Source organism: Bombus terrestris, chromosome 7 (genome assembly GCF_910591885.1).
Source record: "Bombus terrestris chromosome 7, iyBomTerr1.2, whole genome shotgun sequence".
NCBI classification, from domain to species: Eukaryota; Metazoa; Arthropoda; class Insecta; order Hymenoptera; family Apidae; genus Bombus; species Bombus terrestris.
The window spans coordinates 16,937,498-16,957,874 of record NC_063275.1 but is presented as its reverse complement, the minus strand read 5'-3'; the positions used below and the strand labels follow the sequence as shown (position 1 = coordinate 16,957,874).

The following is a 20,377-nucleotide window of genomic DNA, read 5'->3' as shown; positions in this document are numbered from 1 at the left end:
AAGTATGTATGTGCAATTACAATTAGTCAAGTTATTATTTATTGTTATTCCAAATAATATTTATACAATTCATTTAGAAAATCTACGATCAAATATTTAATATATTCATCGACAATACGAGAACACAGACGATACTGCAATTTCTATTCACTACGATTTAGGTACATCGATTGTATTCACATTCTTAATTGATAAAAGTATTTTACAAAAAATTGTGCGCAATACACCCTGTATGAAAGAATCGTAATCTCGTTACCACAATTACGACAGAAACATGCTGATTTGGCTTTTGTGCAAAGAATGCATCGATAAACCCAAAGCATCGCTTCCAGGTATTAAATTAAGGCACTTACAAACTCTACAATAATAATTATATTAAAAAGTAGATCGTTTCTGTAATTTAAGAAAATGTTATCGGAAAATCATCACGGTAGTTAGCTTGAAAAATTAATTCCTTTAAAACCCCTGTCGTATCAAATTAGTCGGATCGAGTGATCTTTTTCCTGATTTTATACTTTCGCAGCTCCGAATATCATTCAAACTTGTGCCTGCCTTATTCTTCTACAATCCACGAAAAGTTACTCCAAGCTCGTCCAATATTTAAGCTCGTCAATTACCACCATCGTTATTCTTTCCTCAAACAATTTGTTTTCAGTTTTCTTTTGAACATAGTACGCTTCAGTAATTACAATTTGATCGATTAATCGAAGAATAATAGAGAGAGAGAGAGAGACATAGATAGATAAAAATTGTTACTTTAAAAGACCAGAAGGCAAGGTACACGGTGATTCAGTAGAGCTTTCGCGATACCAAAGAAGGAGAGTTTCGCGAGGAAATGTTTCTCCTAGAGTTACGCGGATCCTCTCCACGCGGAGTCGAAACCACACGCGGTATCCGAGTCCGAGTCGTTGTTCTGCTGTGTCTTGGGCGCGGCGGAACTGACGGCCGTCGTGGAGATCGGTCGACGATGCATCGATTGACTCGACCGAGAAGCCTTGCCCTGAAGGAGTGGAGTGCTTGGTTGACTGGCAGCCTGATGATCTCGTGACGATCCAAAATCCTGCGCCCTTCGGCTTCTCCTCTTCTTGATGGGCGCGTACTTGGGCGGTGGCATCATCTTCTGCTCCAACTTGGTGGAAATTAGAAAAATTGTTTGTCAATCGTTGATAATCTTTCTCTGATGGCAGAATTACAACCCTTGGACGATATCGTAGCAGCGTTTCATCGGGTTAAGCTATACATTGTAAGGCGATTCTATTATATCGGGGCAACTAAGTGATTGCCAACCCAATAATATAGCAGAGAATATCGTAAAGTAACGCACGGTTTGTGAAAGTAGCTACAGAATCGAGGACATTGATTTCTGTTTAATCACCTTAAGTTAGTTATCCATGTAAGCGGAAGATAGTTTCCCGGCATTCTGCAAATTCTTTACTTTTTTCTACTATTCAACTTTTGTCTACTATTTATGTATAGTATGGAAACTAAGTGACTGTGGATTTTATCAATACCATCTAATGACAAAATCCGCAATCACTCGATTGCTAACCCAATATCTCACCACTTACGTACCTTACTATTTTTATTATCTATATCGAATACTTGTGCGAGGGGAAGACAAGAGGGAACTGTAAATGGAAAATTGTTATCGAAAGAACCAACCATCTCCCATCTAAAAAACGCGCCACTTGCAGATGAATCCAGTGTCATCTGAAAGAAGAGGACCGTGGTCGCGCCTACACGGTAATTTCGTCTCCTTCTGCATGGAAAGCGAGCGTTAATATTAAACGAGTTGGCGATTCGTCGCGTAATATTCATAATATTCAGCAATGGAGGGAGGGCGGGGGGGTACGATGGTGGCGAGCGCTCGTCCAAGGGTTGAATAATTATAGAGGGTTAAAGAAAGGAGGCCGGGTATCGGGTAATTTTCGAGAACGCGATCGTCCCTCTTTCTCTCTTCTACCTGCACATTATCCGCCGATCCCCAGCTCTTGTGTATCTTCTCGTGGTTGCTGCTGGCGCTGCTGCTAGTTGCCACACCCAGGAACTGGCTGAACGCTTCCGTCGTACGTTTCACGCGTACGTTCAGCGAGCCAATACGCAGGAAACCAAGATCTTTCTCTGCGTGTTCAATCAATCATCGTGTTACCACGTTGTAATCATCGCCGTTGCTAAACGCTTGCCGCGCGTATACGTTGCTCGTTGCGTTTAGCTGTTTCTAAATCACCGTTCCTAAGGGAACTGTACGTGCCACTGGCAAACGGAGCAACGCAAGTGCGCGTCTGTTGCACTCGTTGCAACGCACTGCAACGTTTTACGTGTTTGAAATTTGGCTCGTGTCGCATGCATCTACCAGCGAAGGAGGCTAGGATCGAGTCCAAGGACGATCAAAGAGCGGAATCTATCTTCTGGACGAGGAAGTCTCATGGTATCGTTAATTTATTGTTCGCGTAATAGTATCATTGGTTCATCGCCAATGGTGATCTACAGTGATTACAGGAAGTATATGGCGCATCGTTGTATTTATTATAGCATTTGTATGAATGATTCGTTGGGACCAAGTAAACATTTCACGTTACGAAGACGGAAGGTAGAATCTGACGAAGAAACGCTTCATTGAGAGAGAGAAAGGCGCGTGCCAATACTTTTTGTAATCGTTGTAAACGGAATGGCGTTAGAGTAAGATGAGGTTGTTGTTAACGAGGAGCAAGATTTTTGTGAGATACCTAAGAGGGCAATTGTTTCGAGATACGCAGACTTGTGCGAGGGATAGATGCGTCAGTTGTAAAGTGTAATTGTAGAAATTCGAGACTAGGAGTTCATCTATAAGAAAGGAGAAAATTGACGGTAGAAAGTATCGAGTGTCTGGTATAATTTTTCGCGAGTTATGCTACGTGTATAAAGATAGTCGAGCAACGCCAATTTTCTTCGTTTCGGTCATAGAATAATCCTATGTCGGAGATCTATATAAAGATATTTCGAAGTAGAAAGTGAAAATTCTACGTTACCAATACGGATCCTAATAATCTTTTCACTTTCCGTCTAAAGAATAATACTGCGAATAGAAACAAGTGGTAGTGTACCAGGTTTAGAGAAAAACGAAAAACCACTCTACCGAACACACTGTCTACTCCACAGATCGGCCCGACGCATGCACTAAACTATAGCTCCATTTAATTAGTGATCGTTCCATGCGTATTATTTCTTACCTGCATGCTTTTTCCTTGCTTTTATTTCTGAAATAAAATAGAAAATCATTTGAGACTGTCTCGTGGAGGCACGACGACGCGCGCGGTCGTCGAAGAAGAGGAGTATCAAGGATTAGTAGACACGGAGTGATTATTAAAAATTATCAGAAAGCCACTAAACGACCGAACGGAATTAGTCGTCGTGGTTAGAAAACGTTAGAACGACAGCTTCCGTTGTATTTGCTGGCTGTCGACGTTGGTTAATAACGAATGGAGGAGCTGCAGAGATGCTCAGTGCTTGGTAACCACATTGATCGATTAATATAATCGTTCAAAGTTTCTAGACGAATCTATAAAAATTCTTAAGAAAACGCTCTGTCGAAATTTCTTCTCGAATCAATACGTCAACTGTCATAGAAATAATCAGTGATCAGCGATGTCGCAGTTGATCAAAATACTTAAATTAAAGAAGCTTTAGTATTCGTAAGATTTGTGATAACTTTGACCAATTAACGCTACCTAACGTAGTATTACGTTTAACGTGATAAAGTAGCTCGTAAAATAGGCTGATTATTATCAGCGACAACGAATAAGAGAATTTATCGTACTCGTTTGAGTCAATAGCAAGCTCTTGAAATTCTTGTCTTCGTCGTTAATCGTAGAAAAATATACGAAATACGTAGGCAGTCAGCCTCTGTTACAACTTGCTACGACGCTACTAAGCACTGATCATCTAAAAACAAACTTCTTCCACGCAACCGAGCATCGAAGATGGATTCGCTCGTAAAACGATTAAACTCGTCTTTCATACTCGACGAGCAATCGAAACAGGACGGAGATACAACCGAGAGAGTTAATCTGGTTAAAAAGTAACTCGTGTCGCTTCGTATTCGCGCGTGAAGTCGATGTTTGCCGCGAAGTCGTGCGAGCGCCTTCCGGCGCCGCGGCGGGAAGTAGTCGATCTTCTCGCGTGTTTCATCGAACGGAAGATCAAAAGGGTGAGTGAACTCGCGCTGCATACAATTAACGTGTAATGATAGGACGTGTAACAAAGCGAATCTCTGTTAAAATAAAACTGACGATTATTCAATTGTCGAGATCTAGAGGTGCAACGCGTACGGAAAACGGACGTGAATGAAGGAAATCGGTAAATTTTCTCATGCTCGCGTACACATGCTTTACCATCAAACGCGTTGAACAGTGACAACAAAGAAAACACTGACGATTGTCGTTAGCCGACGATGTGGAACAGGCCCGAGTCGTTCTCGCCGTCTTACGCGATCGCCGGAGAGCATAAACGTGTAAATTGAACGAGATAAAATCGCGGCATTCAGGAACTGTTCGCATCGTCGGCTGACAGGGTTAAATCACATCGTTTCTACGGTGCTGGGAGTGTTTTCAGGTACTACTGCCACTTCGATTGATCGTTGAAACGTAATTTTCGTTCAAAGACAAATCGTTTGGAGACAACGTGAGGCGAGGATTTATGCTTGTTCACCAGTTTTATTTTCAGCCTTCTCGATACCACGTGCGTTGCGTCAAGCCTCGAGAGTATCGCAACACGAGAATGCCACGCATCGATCGTTACACAAGTGTGATTTAATTACGTCGAGGCATTCGGTGACAAGCGCAACGTTCAATTAATAGCAACACGACATCATCAAACAATAAATAAACGAGATAAACGAAATATTTACGCGTTCGCAAACAGCCACACTTCGCGACTTTATACGCGTTTACAGTTAAGTATACGTGTAAAGACATCACAAAAATAATCAGTGGTGTGCGATTCGTTGAAAAAGAAAAGACTGAAGCGAAGAGTCACGAGTACATGATTCCATTGGAATTTCGGGAATGAACGGGTCCACTGTTTATCGGATACCGATTGAATTAGAGGAAAAAGTAAGAGAGAAAGGAAAAAAGAATATAATAAATAAAACAAAAGGATAGAAAAAAAAAAAATATCGGAGAGTCTTCTTCCTGTCGTAGACCGTCGAGATATCTCGATGGCGTAGCGTGTTAAAAACGCGAAGTGGACCCGCGGATTCTCCGCGCAATACTCACGTCAGCGTCGACAAAAGTGACAGTCATACGTTACTCTAAGGTGCGGCTACTTTAATCTTGCGACACAAGCGCTTTACTACTTTAGCAGAGGTGTGCTTCTGAACTTGCCTGAGCGTAGCGGCAGCAGTAATCCCTACAACAGAAGAATACTTCCAGAGCCCCGATACTCACCGAGAACAGAGGACAGAGGAGGAGAGAACCCGAAACCATTTCCTGTCGTCTATTTCGATCGCGTGGTCGTCACACGGGATACCTGTACACCTTTTACTTTTTCTTTACAGAGGCAGGATTAACGTTTAGAAGCAAACAGGAGATGCATGCCGTGAACTCGTGCTTACTATAGTATGGAGGGTTAATTTCGATGAAAATTTCGGTGCTGGACGATGGAAAACATTATCAGATTTTGGAATACGTGGTTATCGTTGGGCGAAGGTTAGAAACAGAGGAGGAGATCGTTCGGTTAGTACGATCGTGTGATACAGCGTGATTCGATCGAATGAATTAGTTGAAATTTCGTTGGTTTACGTATAAAGTGCAGCTTTTATAAGAAATGAAAAAAAAAAAAGAAAAGACACGTAAAAGGTTCTCGAATATATAGGAGTTTACTAAAATTATTTTAGATGTGTGTAGATGATGTTATCGCACATGCTTATAGCGATTTGCTTTAATAAATGTGAGAGACGAATACAATTTCTATTAATTCCCTGTTTTCGAATGATTTTGATTCGGCAAAGAGGAAATGAGTTTGGACTTTAGATGTTACGACACATGTCTGATCGTCATTGTGCAATATTCTTTGTCTCGATGAACTCTGTTACTACGAGAAGGATGAATTTGTTAAATGATTAGAGAAATGAGTTTATTAGGAGGAAAGGACAGAATTCTACCAAGTATAGAGCAAACGTATGCGCGTGTATGTCTGTGTAAATATCCTCGTTCGAGCAAGATTTATACGGATAGACAGAGAACAAAGTAGAAATTTAATTGTTTGTAATAAAGAAGGAGGAAGAACAAGGTGTATGGTCGATGCAAACTAGTTAATGCCTCATGTAGATTACTCGCATGCTCCCTTGGAAAGAGTATGGAAACTAGGAAGCAAACGTCGCCGAGACACGGCAGGCGAATTCCTCGAGACGGACATGCGCGCGATCAAAAGAAAGCTGATAGTGAAAATAGAAGGCTTAGAAAACCAAGGCCGAACCAGAACCAAGCGCATGAAAGCAATGTAAACTGCGGTGTACCTGGTGCGGAAACCTGTAATTGCTCTATCGCGACGATTGAGCATCCGTATTTTATTACGTTGTATTTCTTCTTTCGTACGATATTTACTTAAATAAAATCGCGAATTGTCACGGATTATACGAATCAAGTTACAGCTTGAGGAAATAATTGAAAGGTATTAAATTATAAACATCCTTCCAAGGAAAATTTCCTTCTTGTAAATTACAGTTTGTAATGACATACGTAAAACTAAATTCTAGATTATTTACGTTCCCTTAAAGAGAATACTCGCGTGTCTTAAATTACGTATCAATTTTTACGAACATTACAGGCCAAAAGTATAAGTGCAGAACTCTTCGTTAAAATTTATTCCAATTCGTCAAATAGCTGGATTAACTCGGATTAGATAAATTTCTCGAATCTAATACAAGCCATACTCTATTGTAATAATATTCGCATAATCGAGATACCTTTAGCCCGTAACATACGCTATGGTTCAAACGATTTCTATAGCGAGAAGGATTTAATCGAATCGACAGAAACGCGGGCACTGTTTAAAATACAATCGAAGCGAGCAGGGGAATCCTCGTTAGAGGGGATACTTTCCCCACTGGATTCGAGTGTTTGCCTCTTAATGTTGCGTAACTTTAATCGCTTCTCGTTCGGGCGACAATGGTATCTGCTCGTAGCATTGAAACGGCGCGGCACCGCGTCCCTCTCGTCCGATGCGTTTTCTCAGGCTCGCGATTAACGCGAAATTAATAGACCACCGATGTTAGCGCGATAACCGCAACGGAAAGGAAAGAGATCGACGACGATGATCATTCTCTCGGGTTTCAATGGTGAATAAAAGGAAAAGAATAAAAACGGCGGAGAATAAAAAAGAAAAAAAGGCGACTATAAAAGCACACGGACGGGGAGGTAATTTACTCGGTGATTTGCGTAAACGTTACGAGCTTCCCTTGCGCGAATATTATGAAACTCTGACGCGTCTCATTTACGGTGCCCGCCGATAACATCACTCGATCGTTCGCCTTGATAGTGTTCGCATTTACGAGTCAATTATTGCGCTTTTACGCGGATAATAAATTCTATTTATTCTTTTCTTTTTGCTCCATCTTGCTGCTGTCCCTTTTTTTCTTTCCTTTGCATCGCTTTGAATTTCTTTGCTTCAAAGGAGCGCGGTACTTACTGCGGAAGGTGTCCTGACTGACAGCGGCCTCCTGGGAGACCAAGTATTGTCTGGCCTTCTTTCCGCTGTAGTCGCGTACCTCTTGGTTCGCACCTGTAAATATCGTGTGAAAACAAAATGGAAGAGATAATCGTGAAAACCGTACGATTCTTATACGCATCGGTCAAGAGCACTGCATTTATTATAGAATGATTTGTTTTCCTAGGACTGCTATCGTAGCGATAGCTTTCTAACGCATAACGCATTTAGTTCTTGTACATTTATCGTCAATTTTTTTGTACCAAGTGCGGCAATCGTTTCGTTCACACACAAGCGCAAAGATGCTTCGGTTATGTCAGCAGTGTCGCTTACGCTTAATTACATAAGTAATTAAAAAAACTACACGACATATGTGTCAATAGAAAGCGTTAATCCGCGATTCTCAACAATAAGAACTCACCGTACACCTGAACCAACAGATTGAAGATATTCTCGTGACCGAACTGCATCGCGATGTGCAACGGCGTGTATCCCTGCAAGAGTCGAATTACGAGTCAAGCTACGATTAACCAGCAACATTTTCCACATAACCAGAATCACGTAACGAGGATCCAGTTTTTACTTCTTTGCGAGAGAAAAACTCGAGCGCACGCAACGAACTACGGGAAAACGGCTCTTCCATTGATGCGTTATCGCGGCGCGGCTATTTTCTCGCCATCGAGAACGCGATGGGAGGATGACGATGGAGAAAAAAATGAGGTAAAGTCAAGATGGAGGGGCGAAGGAACGCGGAGACAATGAGGAATTAATGGCGTCGTATTATGAATATCATTCGGAGCGTGCGAATTCGCGTTTCCGCGACGCAACAATATTATCTCCGTGCCGTGCCGCGTGCGTGCACGAACGAGGAGATTGAAACGCGATGCCGGGAAAACGAACCTTGCGTGCGACAGACAGATTGGCATACGCATGAACTTTCCGACTTTCATCCGGCTGTTTGGCGTGGATCTCGCCGCTGCTCTCTGCGGTTTCAACGAATTCACCGTTATCTCGCAACATCGTCCGATAATCGTTCACAGAATACGTCCCCCTGTACGAGTTTTCCTTTGCGATGGGGTTGTCTTCGAAGATCAGGGTAGAACGTGACGGTTGTCTTCAATTTCTTTAGTTCTCCATAAAAATAAAACGACGTTTCACCTTTAAATCTTTCCGGGAAGAATTTTTATCTTGGTTGGAAAAAGTTTCGCACATTTGACTAAATGAATTAATAAATAATTTAATACAGACGTTGACAAGTATTCTAGAATTTTTTCGAATTTCTTGAAAGCCAAGAGGTGGTAGAAGGTTCGGTTTGAATATAAACGATCCAGTCTACCGTCGTAGTATAGAAAAATATAGTTACCTGGTAGCATGCATAATTGAACCATTAATGTATTTTCAACCTTCAAACCGACAATTCAGAAGATGACTAAAAAACTCGAGTGGTGAAATTACTATAGACACTGCGAATACCTACCAAGTTTCTTATCATGGTTGCTATGTTACTTCGTAACTTGGATCGCTATAAAAGAACGGTAAACACCAGCGATTAACCCCAACCTACCACAATACGCATCTCATTATCATCGAACAGGGAATGAAAGGAAAGGTGGAACAAAAGCGACTATAGCGTCCGTCACAAGAATTATACCACTCGTCCCATGACAATGTAATCCCTCATCGTGCTCTAATAACATGTTCTTCCATGTCCCTGCTCTACGACAGTATCACCATATCCCGATACACGCGCGACAGCCAATTACGATGCAAACGATACCGAATAAACGTCTTTCGCACCCTCGTGCGTCGCGACGCGACATAACGCGCGGAGAAAAGGTGCAACGGGAATAAAAGGAGTACGCGTATGCTACAGTCCACAAGTATTCGGACACCTGGCGCAATTTTGCATGTTATATGCGCAAAATAACAGTAACAACGAATACATTATAGAAATATGATTTCGATTTACTCGCATGAAAATTAAAATTGTTTAATAACCATTTCCAAAAGTTAAGCTAATACGTATCGTGTAACAGTATTATGAACTGCTGTTTAATGTTCGCTGATATCCATTAATTGTATACGGTTGTCTCTGGGATAAGATCAAAGGAGAAAATCAGATTAAAGGGTTTCATTCGAAACGTATGTGAAATATTTTCGCTAGACTGAAAACACCGGAACACTCACGGGCGACAGTGTACGCGCGTGAAATGGCGCGTAGCGCGGAATCGATGGTACACGAAATTGTGTCGCGGTGGATGAAACATCGGAGGGACGTTATCTGGCAATTAGTATCGCGCGGAGGGCGGCAGGTGAAAGAGGGACCGCTTTTCCACGGTCGCGCAGGAAACAGCTGCCACTTTTGATCCGCTTCTTCGCCTTTACAAAGATATTAACAATACCAGCTCGAAGATCGACGCGTAGCCGACTGGCCCGATCGCCATAACCCGTTTGACTAATGCGTGCCGGTATCGAGATAGCCGCACACGCACCCAATAACGCCTATAAATTAATAATTCAGTAGCTCGCCCTTAAGATTCCAATCTTTTGAATAATTTAGCAGGCGGACTGCGTGGCCCCGAACCGAGAAAGTACCTGCGAGGAAAATGGGAAGGTGGATGTACATTGGAGGCAACTTTCGGTCTGACCAAAATCGCCCAGCATCTTAAACCTTGTGCGCCAACCTTGTTTCTATGCTGTCTTCTTTAGTTAAGATGTCCTATCTACCTCGAAATTGAAGAAAGTTAAAGTTTTCCCTTTTCTTTGCGTTGCTCGATCATGTTTTACTCAACTGTGTTTTTCCGACATTAAAATATATCGGGTTTATTCTGATGTTACGTCGAATATCCTCTTAAAATATTACAAATCTGTTTCATTTGTTACTGTGGGAGCAAATGAATGAAATATAAAAATTGGAGAATCGCAGCAGATCCCTATGGATATTGAAGTTAATCGACGATTTTGTATCGTCTGACGATCTTAATGATGGCTATATTGCAAAATCTAGTAACGGAGTCATTGAGACGGAGTGATATATATGTATAGTTGGATAAATCGAGTCATGAAAGAAAAATAAGTACAAGTAGTGTGATTGGTGCTGCAACGTTATTACGGCTAGAATCACGGACAGAAAATAACCGTGACACTTTCAGCTTTATAGTCTTATAGCTATTGGAACGCAACGATTATTATAAAAGAGGGGCTTAATCACAATTTGGGTAAAGCAAAACATGTCACGCGGACGAGGTACAGGTTGAAAGAATTTCTCATCGGTGGAAGAAAGATCGATCGCGTCAGTCGTGGCGGGGATAAAAATTGCGCGACCTTGAAATATCGTATGCAAAGTGCAAACTCGCGACGGTGTCTCGGTGAACCGGTACTCACGAAAGCGAGCTACGAGCACGTACCGGCCGTTCACGATATACGCTTCGATAAGTGCGACAAATTGCGCGTAATTGTGTGCGTGCACCGGTCATTATCCGGTGGAAGTGAAAACGCGGACGATCCGTAAGAATTGCATAGACGATGCAACGGATCTCTATACGCACAGCCTCTCGTATAACTTCCAAACAAGATTTAAATTGTCATCGTCCAATTTCGCGTCGTTTAAATTTCCAAGATTTTCCACTAAAATAGAGCTGCGACTAATATCCAGCAACGATTTCAGACTATTTGAAAAACCCGTATAAACCACTCTGCGCCCATACACAGTCAGCAGTTAAAATAAACTGCGAAAACTTCGTTCGAACCATTCGATAAAGCGAACACCAGTTGCAACGTCGACAACGCGAGGAGCGATGTTTTCAAGTTACAAGCTGAACGAGACGACTAAAAAATTGAATCGACTCCCGAACGCGCCACCATAAACAGCCTCCCTGTATATACACTATATCTCTCTCAATATCGCATTCCGCAATAAACGCAGTGACAAATGCGTCGAAACCGCGATCATAGGCGAACGTCGTTTTCGAGGCGAGAGCTGCAACCCTCGGGGGTGCAGAGGTTTTCGAAAGGGGTCGAAGCCGGCTGGACGAGGGAGAAAAAGAGAGAGGCAGAGAGTTATTCGGTGGGCGCCGGCTCTAATTTATTTCACTTTAAAGTCCCCGCGTATAGGTGGGCGAAAGGCCGCGCGTTACAACGACGCCAGGAATAGAAAATGGCACGTATGGGGTAACTCGTTGGAGTCACCCTTTTTCCCCGACTCCAATAGCGTGCGACACGTGTGTCCTCGCGACAAGTGGCACGACACCCTCTGCCTTCACGCATGCTCACTCTCTCACCCTTTTCTATTTCGTTCGTTCGCGTATACGCGCACCGTGGCTCACCCTTCCTTCTCCTCTTTATACTTTCGACGATATTTTAAAGTAGCATTGTCCCGACACGCGGAGTCACCGAGCCTCGAGACAATATCGCGTCGTCACCAGGCCCGTTTTCTCCCCCACGATCTCCACCTTCGCTTTCCAACCCTCTCGTCTTGTCTCGGTTACTCCAAAAGATTTCTCTTCGCGTTCCTGGACTCGTGTGTCTACGCGTCCTCTTGCGCTAGGCAGAGTGTCGCCGTCCTTCTTCAGCGACAATCTTCGGGAACGGGACAGCTGCCGGCCACCAATATCACGCACGCGTATATCACCGTTGAGGATTTTCAATTTTAATATTTTCCTACATCGAGCCGCCTTTACGAGCAGCTAAATCATAACGGCCCGCCCTTGACGGCCGAGATTCCGACATTTTGTATTTCGACACCCTCGAATATTGGTTCCTATAACGCGGATCCCACCTTTTTTCTTCGCCTTTCCGCTCTCGCCGGCTGGTAGTCTCTCAGGTAGCTCCATTCTCCAGTCCTCGACTTCTTGGCTTTCCTGACTTAATTTGTAGGGAAAATGTTACACGGTCGCAAACATCGACGGATGATTTCTTAAAGATCCCTTCACGGACTTCAGTCAGTAGTGGCTGAGTTAACATGATTGTGGTGTAGAGCTGGATAAATCGGCAACTGACGCAACGATGCTTTTTCAATTGTAAGATTTTCATACTTTTATTAATAAAATTCGATATAGATTTACTACTAAATAATCCCTGAGACCACGAGGTTCATCAATAACACTCAAACAAGTATATGCCTTTTTATCTAGTGTTCAAGATTACTAAAAATAGAAAAAAGATTCGCGTGCATTTGGATGATCAAACCTAGTCACTCACGACGACATTTATCATTAAGATTTCTCTGCGTCAGCTTTCATTAACAAAAGTAGTCTGCTCCTCTATATGATCTTCGATTTCGGGGTTCTACAGGATGCGTTCGAAATGGGTCACCCGGTGTACGCGACAGATTCCGCCGGTGTCTCGAAGGTCTACCAGTGGGATCGCCATTGTCGTTGTCTGTCGTACGCCTGCAAGGATACAGGCGCCACACGGGCGGCTTACGGTCCCCGTGGGGAACGGGCACCGTTTTTTGCGGGGATTAAATGCGAGCCGATGCCGCGATAAGCCGTAGAAAACTGCGCTGGAAGCGGTACCGGTGACAGATTACGCTCGTGACTCCGATCCGCCGTGCGCCACGTAAGATCGCCGGTAACGTCTAACGTTCGACGTTCGGTCAATCGCGAAAAGAAATGTCTCCACGAATTTCGCCCGATATATACGTCACCAGATAAGATACTGTGCCAAAAACCGATCAGCTGAGGAAGGAATTAAGACTTTTGATCCTTTGAATTATTAATTGTAGTACGAAGTCGTTGGAACATAAATCTAAGAAATGTAGGATTACTTCAGAGTTTAGACGATGAGTGTTTAAATCTCCAAACAGAGAAGTTTACGTGTCTTTGTTTCGAATAGACACCTTCGAAGTTTATTAAAATTTAACTTCATTTACTTTCATCTCAACCAAAGTTCCTCGTAGCAATCACTCTGCTCCAATCTCTCTAAGAGAAATAGAAAATTCCTGTTACACTGAAACGACGAAGAAGCACAGTTGCTTTGATTCGAAACAGTTAGAGCAGAAGATGGGTAGGATATTACACAGCGCGAAATCGCGACGAGAAAGATACGCGACTTAAGAGTGCAGGGAGGCGGCCGGAGAGACTCGTCGTCGGTTCCCCACGGTTTTCCCTCTTTTTCATTTGCCAGAGCATTAAGCGGGCGAGGCGGCCGCTGGGATAAGCCGCAGAAAACTACGGCGAGAGTGGTGGCTGTGACAGATTACGCCGTGCGACACGATTCACCGTCTGCCGCTAAAGCCGCTGCTGGAAGGAAAAAAGAGCTGGCCGGATAGAGAATGGATTCATTCCGGAGTGGATTAGCCTGGGCCGACGTTGTTGGTACCTACACGAATACACGCGTATTTATTAAATCGAGCACTAATCCTTGAAAACAGAGATTTTGGCGTACTTCGACGGACACGGCTGGTGTTTTAAAAGAATCGAACCTACTTTCCAAGGATTCTCCCTCTGTTTCTCCCGTCGTCTATCGCTATTGAGAGGTCCGCAGGAAAATTGATACAGGTTACAAAATCTTTGATTTCTTTCAAATTCTATTGCAAAAGTCTATATCGTCTCCAGCATTTTTCTATCGGTGCTATCAATTATTCATACGAGACTATCTATGGACTTAAAATAATTTCTTTAATTTGCAAGCTCTAAGGAATTTTGTAAAATTCCGAAACGAGAAACACGGGATTCGATGACGGGAAAATAAACGAGCGTATCAAGTAACAAGCAGGCGGATGCGCGAACGTGCTACGGAACTTCGAAAGATTCATTGTCGAACGAATATGATCGCGATTAGATGCGATCTGCAACCATTACGCCGCTAATCGGCTTAATTGAGGCTCTTCGTGAAGAGGGAGAGGAGAGAGGGAACGGGAAGAACCTTGTGCAGCACGTAACCGTTTCCTTGCGATAAACCTGTAAAATATTCTAGTCGATCTAAAGCCTTCCATTACCTCTAAATTGAATTTCGATGAATTTCATTACATCTTTTTCGCTGTACATAGTTGTTACATATTTCTATCTTCATCGGTCTGTTTAACTAGAACGTGTGCGGTAGTTCAGCGGTGTTTGTCGCGAGCCGCTAACGAGCAACCTTCTCTCTTCTTTCTCGTTCTTTCTCTCGTTTTCTCCGTAGGTTCGTCTCTTTTCTGCCCTCCTTCTTTGCCCCGCGAAGGGCGCTCCACCTTATATAAGTCTTATAAAGAGCAAAGCGGCGGACCACACACATCCGATCCTATCTGCAGTCTTCTCTCTGTGCGCTGCGCCTACCTTTCCCTCTCTTTCCTTCCTTTCTGCCACGGGGACAAACTCTGCGCCTTTCTGCCGGCACGAAGAGACACGCGGCGCTCGCAACCAGCTTAAATGCGCGTCCTACGCTCCTTTCGCACGCCGGCCACTTACAGATCACGGTAGATTCCAGAGCGATACTCTGCTCGCGATTTATTCTCAGCCAGCCTTGCCTCGCTTTTCTCTTTATCGATCTCGTTCTTTTTACCTCCCCGTTCGTCGTTATTATTTGCGCCACGCGCTGCTCGAGACACTCGCGGCAGGTGGTGAGAGACGTGGATGGATTTAAATTGCGGAAGGTTATGGAGAAAGTTTATTACTTTTCCTTTGACGTTTTTCATCGTGCGCTGATCCTTGTTACGTGTTTTAGCGATCAGATTTTGGTATGTGGAATGTTCGCAACGAATTAAAATCGAAAAGTCGATAGTAAGACTTACCCCGTTCTGTGGATCGCAGATTGACAGAGTATCCGAAAATAGAAGAAGACAAGATTAGAAGCAATAGATCATCAAAGGTGCAGATGCGATAAGACTTAAAATAATTGTTGAGTTGTAGGTATATAAGTATTGAATAGCATTCTATAGATCGTAAGTTTATTCGCGATGACACCATACGGTACTAAAAAATCCATACGGACTCCTTATACGCCCACGTTTGCATAATGTACCTTAAAAAAAGATATACTGCCGGGGAGCCTTTATGATCTGATCTAAGCATCTGACGCGATGAAACGGGCGAGAAGGACATTGTACGAATTTGAAATGAACTCTGAAGCTTAGAGATGAACCGCATTAGGGACAAAATTTATATCAAACCTTTGCGTCATTTATTTCAACAGAAACGTAAAATCTAAGACACCTATCAGAAATTTTATCCGTATAGAATTTTTCTTCGTTTAGAAAATTAAAGATCGCAAGCCACGTTTTGTTATCGAACTCACCGAAGTCTCATTGACGCTCTTGATATAATCCTTGTAGGTACCCGCGATCAGCTTCACGATGTTCTCGTCGCCGTGCTTGGCCGCCCAGTGCAACGCCGTCTGCAACATCATCAACAACATGAGATAATAGATCTACTTATACTGCGAAATAAAATAACTCTACGCACGGATTATACTTGCAGAGAAACGAGACAAAACGATTAGGAAAAGGGGAGACAGCGGAGAAGTAAAATGGGGTGAACGTAAAAATACGCCAACGACGGAAATTTACGGGCCACGTCGCGAATATTTCGGAAAAATCGCGACGGTGGCCCGGTTGTAGACACGACGCGACCAGCTGTAGCGTATTTTCAGCCCGCGGGGCCCCGGTGAAATATTCGCGAATTAAGCAACGGCTCCCGGCCACGTCGACCGGAACGAGCTGGATGAATGGCGACGTCGGACAGCACTCGAGAGTAGAATGAGGTGGAGCACTTCGAGGGCAGTCGATCACCGGGCGCGAGCTCACGAGAGAGGGAAGGACACGGTGCGACGAAACTCGACTCACGAAGACCCGAACATCTCTAGAATCGTCGTCAGGGCTCGAATTACTCCGCGTGGATGTCGAGGCGAAAAAATTCTCCACCGGAACTGGCACGAACCGCTGAATTCTTGGCTGCGATTCAGATCGACGATATGGCTCGATGGAAAATCTAAAGGACGTCGATCGATGGATCTTTTATATCTGACCGCTCTTGCACAATAATTTATTGTTATTTGTCATTTCCTTGCGACTAAAACGAACTTATGGAACTAACTCGTTTATTCCTTGACAATTGAGTATTAACCGTGTACTTACGTAATGAAATTATGATATTGTCGACAAGTGGAGTCGATCAGTTTGACTTGTGAGAGGCTCGCTCATTTACGAACCGCAGCATATGTGAAATGAGACGGAGAGATGGTGAACCGCGAAGCGATCGGCGACATTGTCTTTCAATTAACTAGAAAGAGGATCATCCCGTATGAACGGTCAGAGAATTTACGGGGATGGAATTCAGGGCCGAAACAAGAAGTCGAGGGAACGTTTTTCGCAAATTTCGTTTAAATCGTCCGTTTACGCTATGAGTGACACGCTGGACAAAAAGCGAGAGAGTTAGAAATAACCCGCGAGTAAAATGTAAAGAGCGCGTTTTTAAATCCAAAACAGCACGCGTCTACGAGCGGTTGAAGCGAACGCGGTCTCGTTTAAGCGTTGAGTTATATCCGGGCTGGCTTGCTTTGACATCGAGCCGTTCAAATGCCCGGCTATTTCCATATAGCGGGTTATTCCGACCAGCGGATTATTTCGAGCATATACGTTATTATTCTTTGCAAGTTAGCCGTGACGGCTCGTAAATTTAATGGCCGCGGGCAGGTCTCGCAAAAACGCGCAGACACGCGCGAGCCATTCGTCCGACCGCGCTTAAATGTCGCTGTCGCGTGGTACCTCGCGGTATCACGACGATCGCATGGCCCTGTCGATGGTCACTAAGCATTTAGCGTTTCCGTAAAACGTGTACGGAAGATAACAAAGTTATTTCACGAATAATTAGACTGCAGTGTTTTCGGCGATTTTCACATAAAAATATCCGTATGATCGATGACGCCATACGCTTTTAAAAGAAATTTACCATGAATGAAAACACGAAAGCTTTGAAAGCATCTCCTGCAGATATCACCGATTGACCGGTGATATAGTACTGATTCTGAGTAGTGCATTACTAGATTCTGGTGCTTGTACTACTGAGAGCTTAGTACTGATCAATAGTCAGTAATGAATTACAGCTGGTGAATTACTGAGACTAGTTAGTGCTGGAACTAATAGTGGGTCCAAATAGTTATTGCAGAAATACTCACAATCGGTGGTATTGTGCGCTTCTTCGGAATTATATTTTTTTTAACAGATTCCAGCAGTTTTTTTCTGTAAGGGATATAATAAATTTGAAATAAAGGGAGAAAGAGAAGAAGCAAAAAAAGAGAAAAAGAAACAAGATGTCCGTTGGCAAAACAACCAGGAAGAACCAGGATTATTCCGCGCGGTCCAGCGTAGGGTGGCTGGTTCGCTAAGAGAGAAATATACGATCCGCGTCGGGGATATAAGCAAGCGTTCGCGGTGCTCCCAGGGACATGTATTTTAATTCCGTCAAGTCCGCGTCCCGGGGGTAGATTAAAAATAGTGTCCGGGTCTCCAGATTCGCACGCTGCCGTCATAGAAAGCCGGACGTCCACCTGATCCACACGGAGAGAGCCACTACCGCGGCTGGACCGTCTGCACCGGTACCAGAGACAACTTGCAGGCCACCTCATTAGCGGCGGAAAAACTCATCCTAACGAGGCTACGTACCTAATGACGAGAACCACGCGCGCGCTCTTTCGTGTATGCCTATTTACCCGATGTGGCCGTGTGTGTGGCTTTACGTGGCCACCGTTGCGCTGCCACGACCAACGTTACCCTATGCTCTACGTCTGTTCGTGAAAGCGTGTGGGTGACCGCGTCGTCCGTGCAGCCACGTGTGGGGTGCACCTTGTGCGCCCACTAGCCCTATATGCGCTGACTCCACGGCAAATTAACGAGCAACGCACCGAGAGGATATACGACCTCCTGCTTGATATTAGAGGCACGTGGCGCCAATACCGTTGCTCAACCAGCGACCGCGAGGACCAAGAATTCCCTGATCGAAATCGAAATCGTAGCAGCACGATAAACGCTGTTGCTCAGTATGGTGGATATCGGAGAACAATCTTTGCTTTGATTCGTTAAATCGTGAATTGATTTAGGAAAGATACCACTGTGTAATTTAAATGATCTCGAAGTTTTCAAGTTCAAGGAGGAGGGAAGCGAACCTGCTTTATTAATTCGCTGTTGTTATTTTTATGAGTTATTGAATCTTGTTATCGAAATGTACAAGGTATTTGTACCTTGTACTTGCAGTGAGAGGAAAATACTAAGAGTTTTCTAAAATTATGCTTTCACCGATATATTGTCAAATGCAATTCCAAGGATTAGTTAACAGTCACCGGTGTAAATAACACGAAGATAAGAATTATTAACACTTCGTAATAGTTATCTCCTCTGTTCTCTTTCACTGAATATCGTATAACCAAGTAACGACAGGAAAACCAAAATATCGGCATCCCCTTAACGTAACAAACTCAACCACCCCGTGAACAACGCACGACATCGCCTACAGCGACAGAGATTCGAGGAAGACGGCACAATGAATCTCGTTTACACGGAATATAAAGGAGCGTGTGGAGTGCTAATCAAGATTAGGATCGCAAACCAGACGACAGACGAGCGTGATCAGCGGTGGAGAAGCGAAAACGCGAGGACCAGCGGCGAACACGGTACCGCCTAATACGGTCCGGCGCGAAAGATGCAAGAATCCGGGAGAAATTACACGGCCGGGGAAACAAAATGAATTTTTACGGTAGCCCCGCAGCTCTCGGCCGTGAGAGAGGGGCCATCAGCGCGCGTTTCTCTACGAGCGCGTATATACCGCGTCGGCCGTCTACTTGCAGCCTGCTAACGAAGTTTTATGAAGCGCGATAGCGCCATACCTACGCCGTCTCGTGGACTTTGGCGCTCCTTAATTTGTGAATGCTACGCGCACACACTGTGTCGGCTGCCGCGAAAGAATGGTATGTCGGCCGACAACGTGATATATCTTCGGTCCTCTGCCCTGGACCTTCGTTGACCACCGCGCGCCATACCTATATACACGGTAGCCGTCGTCTTCGCGCTCTTTACCGGCGATTCCTGACTTGGAAATCCCTTGGCCGGCTGCCTTCGTCATGCGTGAGAACGTTCACCGTCGATTCCGACCCTCTCTTCTAGGTCTGGCAAGCGATTTGCGCTCCCCTTTGTTCCATCATCTTCCGCCAGCTCGTGCCACGTTTTTGCCTTATGTAGCTTTGTTTGCCGGATTAATGACGGGATTAATGCGTTGTTAATTGTAGGGGACGTTTCGTATGTCGTTTCGGTAGACTGAGTGTTAAGGGTCAGTTGTTAGAGATGGGAATAGTCTCGAGATTGAATCACGATGATGGGAGAAGCTCGTCGATGGCCATTAGTGGTAGATCGATTTTGAACATAGTATACAGTAGTTAATATCAATTGAATTTGAATTTGTGCATCTGACACGTAATACTAGCCAGCCTCTTAATCCCTCTGATCTTTGCGAAAGCATTCTGATCGGACGTTCGATTCGCAAGAGTCCAAACACCGTCTCGACGAATAGTTCCGGACATCCTTTGTCGATATCATAATCAAATCTCCGTCTGGATTAATTAGTACATCCCGGCGGTTTCCGCTGGCTGATCGGTTGCACTGGTAGCGGCACGACAGAGTCGCCGGTTTTCGTGGGTCCCTGGTGTACCCACGGTCGATGTGTGTACACCACATGTGCACGAAAACTATGTAGCCGTGGGTATATAGTTGTCTCCTCGTGGGTACTGA

At 44.1% G+C, this 20,377-nt stretch overlaps 1 protein-coding gene across 7 annotated transcripts in view; it reads right to left on the bottom strand.

Moving 5' to 3' along the window:
- Window positions 1-16: 16 nt before the first annotated feature.
- The window catches only part of LOC100648397 (ankyrin repeat domain-containing protein SOWAHB), a 117,154-nt gene continuing 96,793 nt past the window's right edge, over window positions 17-20,377 (bottom strand). For 3 of the 7 annotated variants that reach the window (XM_048407582.1, XM_012310479.3, XM_048407583.1), the window contains 7 exons: window positions 15,898-15,996; window positions 15,395-15,400; window positions 8,105-8,177; window positions 7,666-7,758; window positions 3,210-3,236; window positions 1,964-2,121; window positions 17-1,129 (listed from right to left, as the gene is read on the bottom strand). In XM_048407582.1, coding sequence (XP_048263539.1) covers window positions 851-1,129; window positions 1,964-2,121; window positions 3,210-3,236; window positions 7,666-7,758; window positions 8,105-8,177; window positions 15,395-15,400; window positions 15,898-15,996 — 735 coding nt within the window. In that variant the 3' untranslated portion in view covers window positions 17-850. Of the gene's footprint in view, window positions 1,130-1,963; window positions 2,122-2,660; window positions 5,386-7,665; window positions 7,759-8,104; window positions 8,178-15,394; window positions 15,401-15,897; window positions 15,997-20,377 lie in introns of those variants that run through there. The other 4 variants (XR_007224761.1, XR_007224762.1, XM_048407585.1 and 1 more) reach the window with 4 other exon arrangements.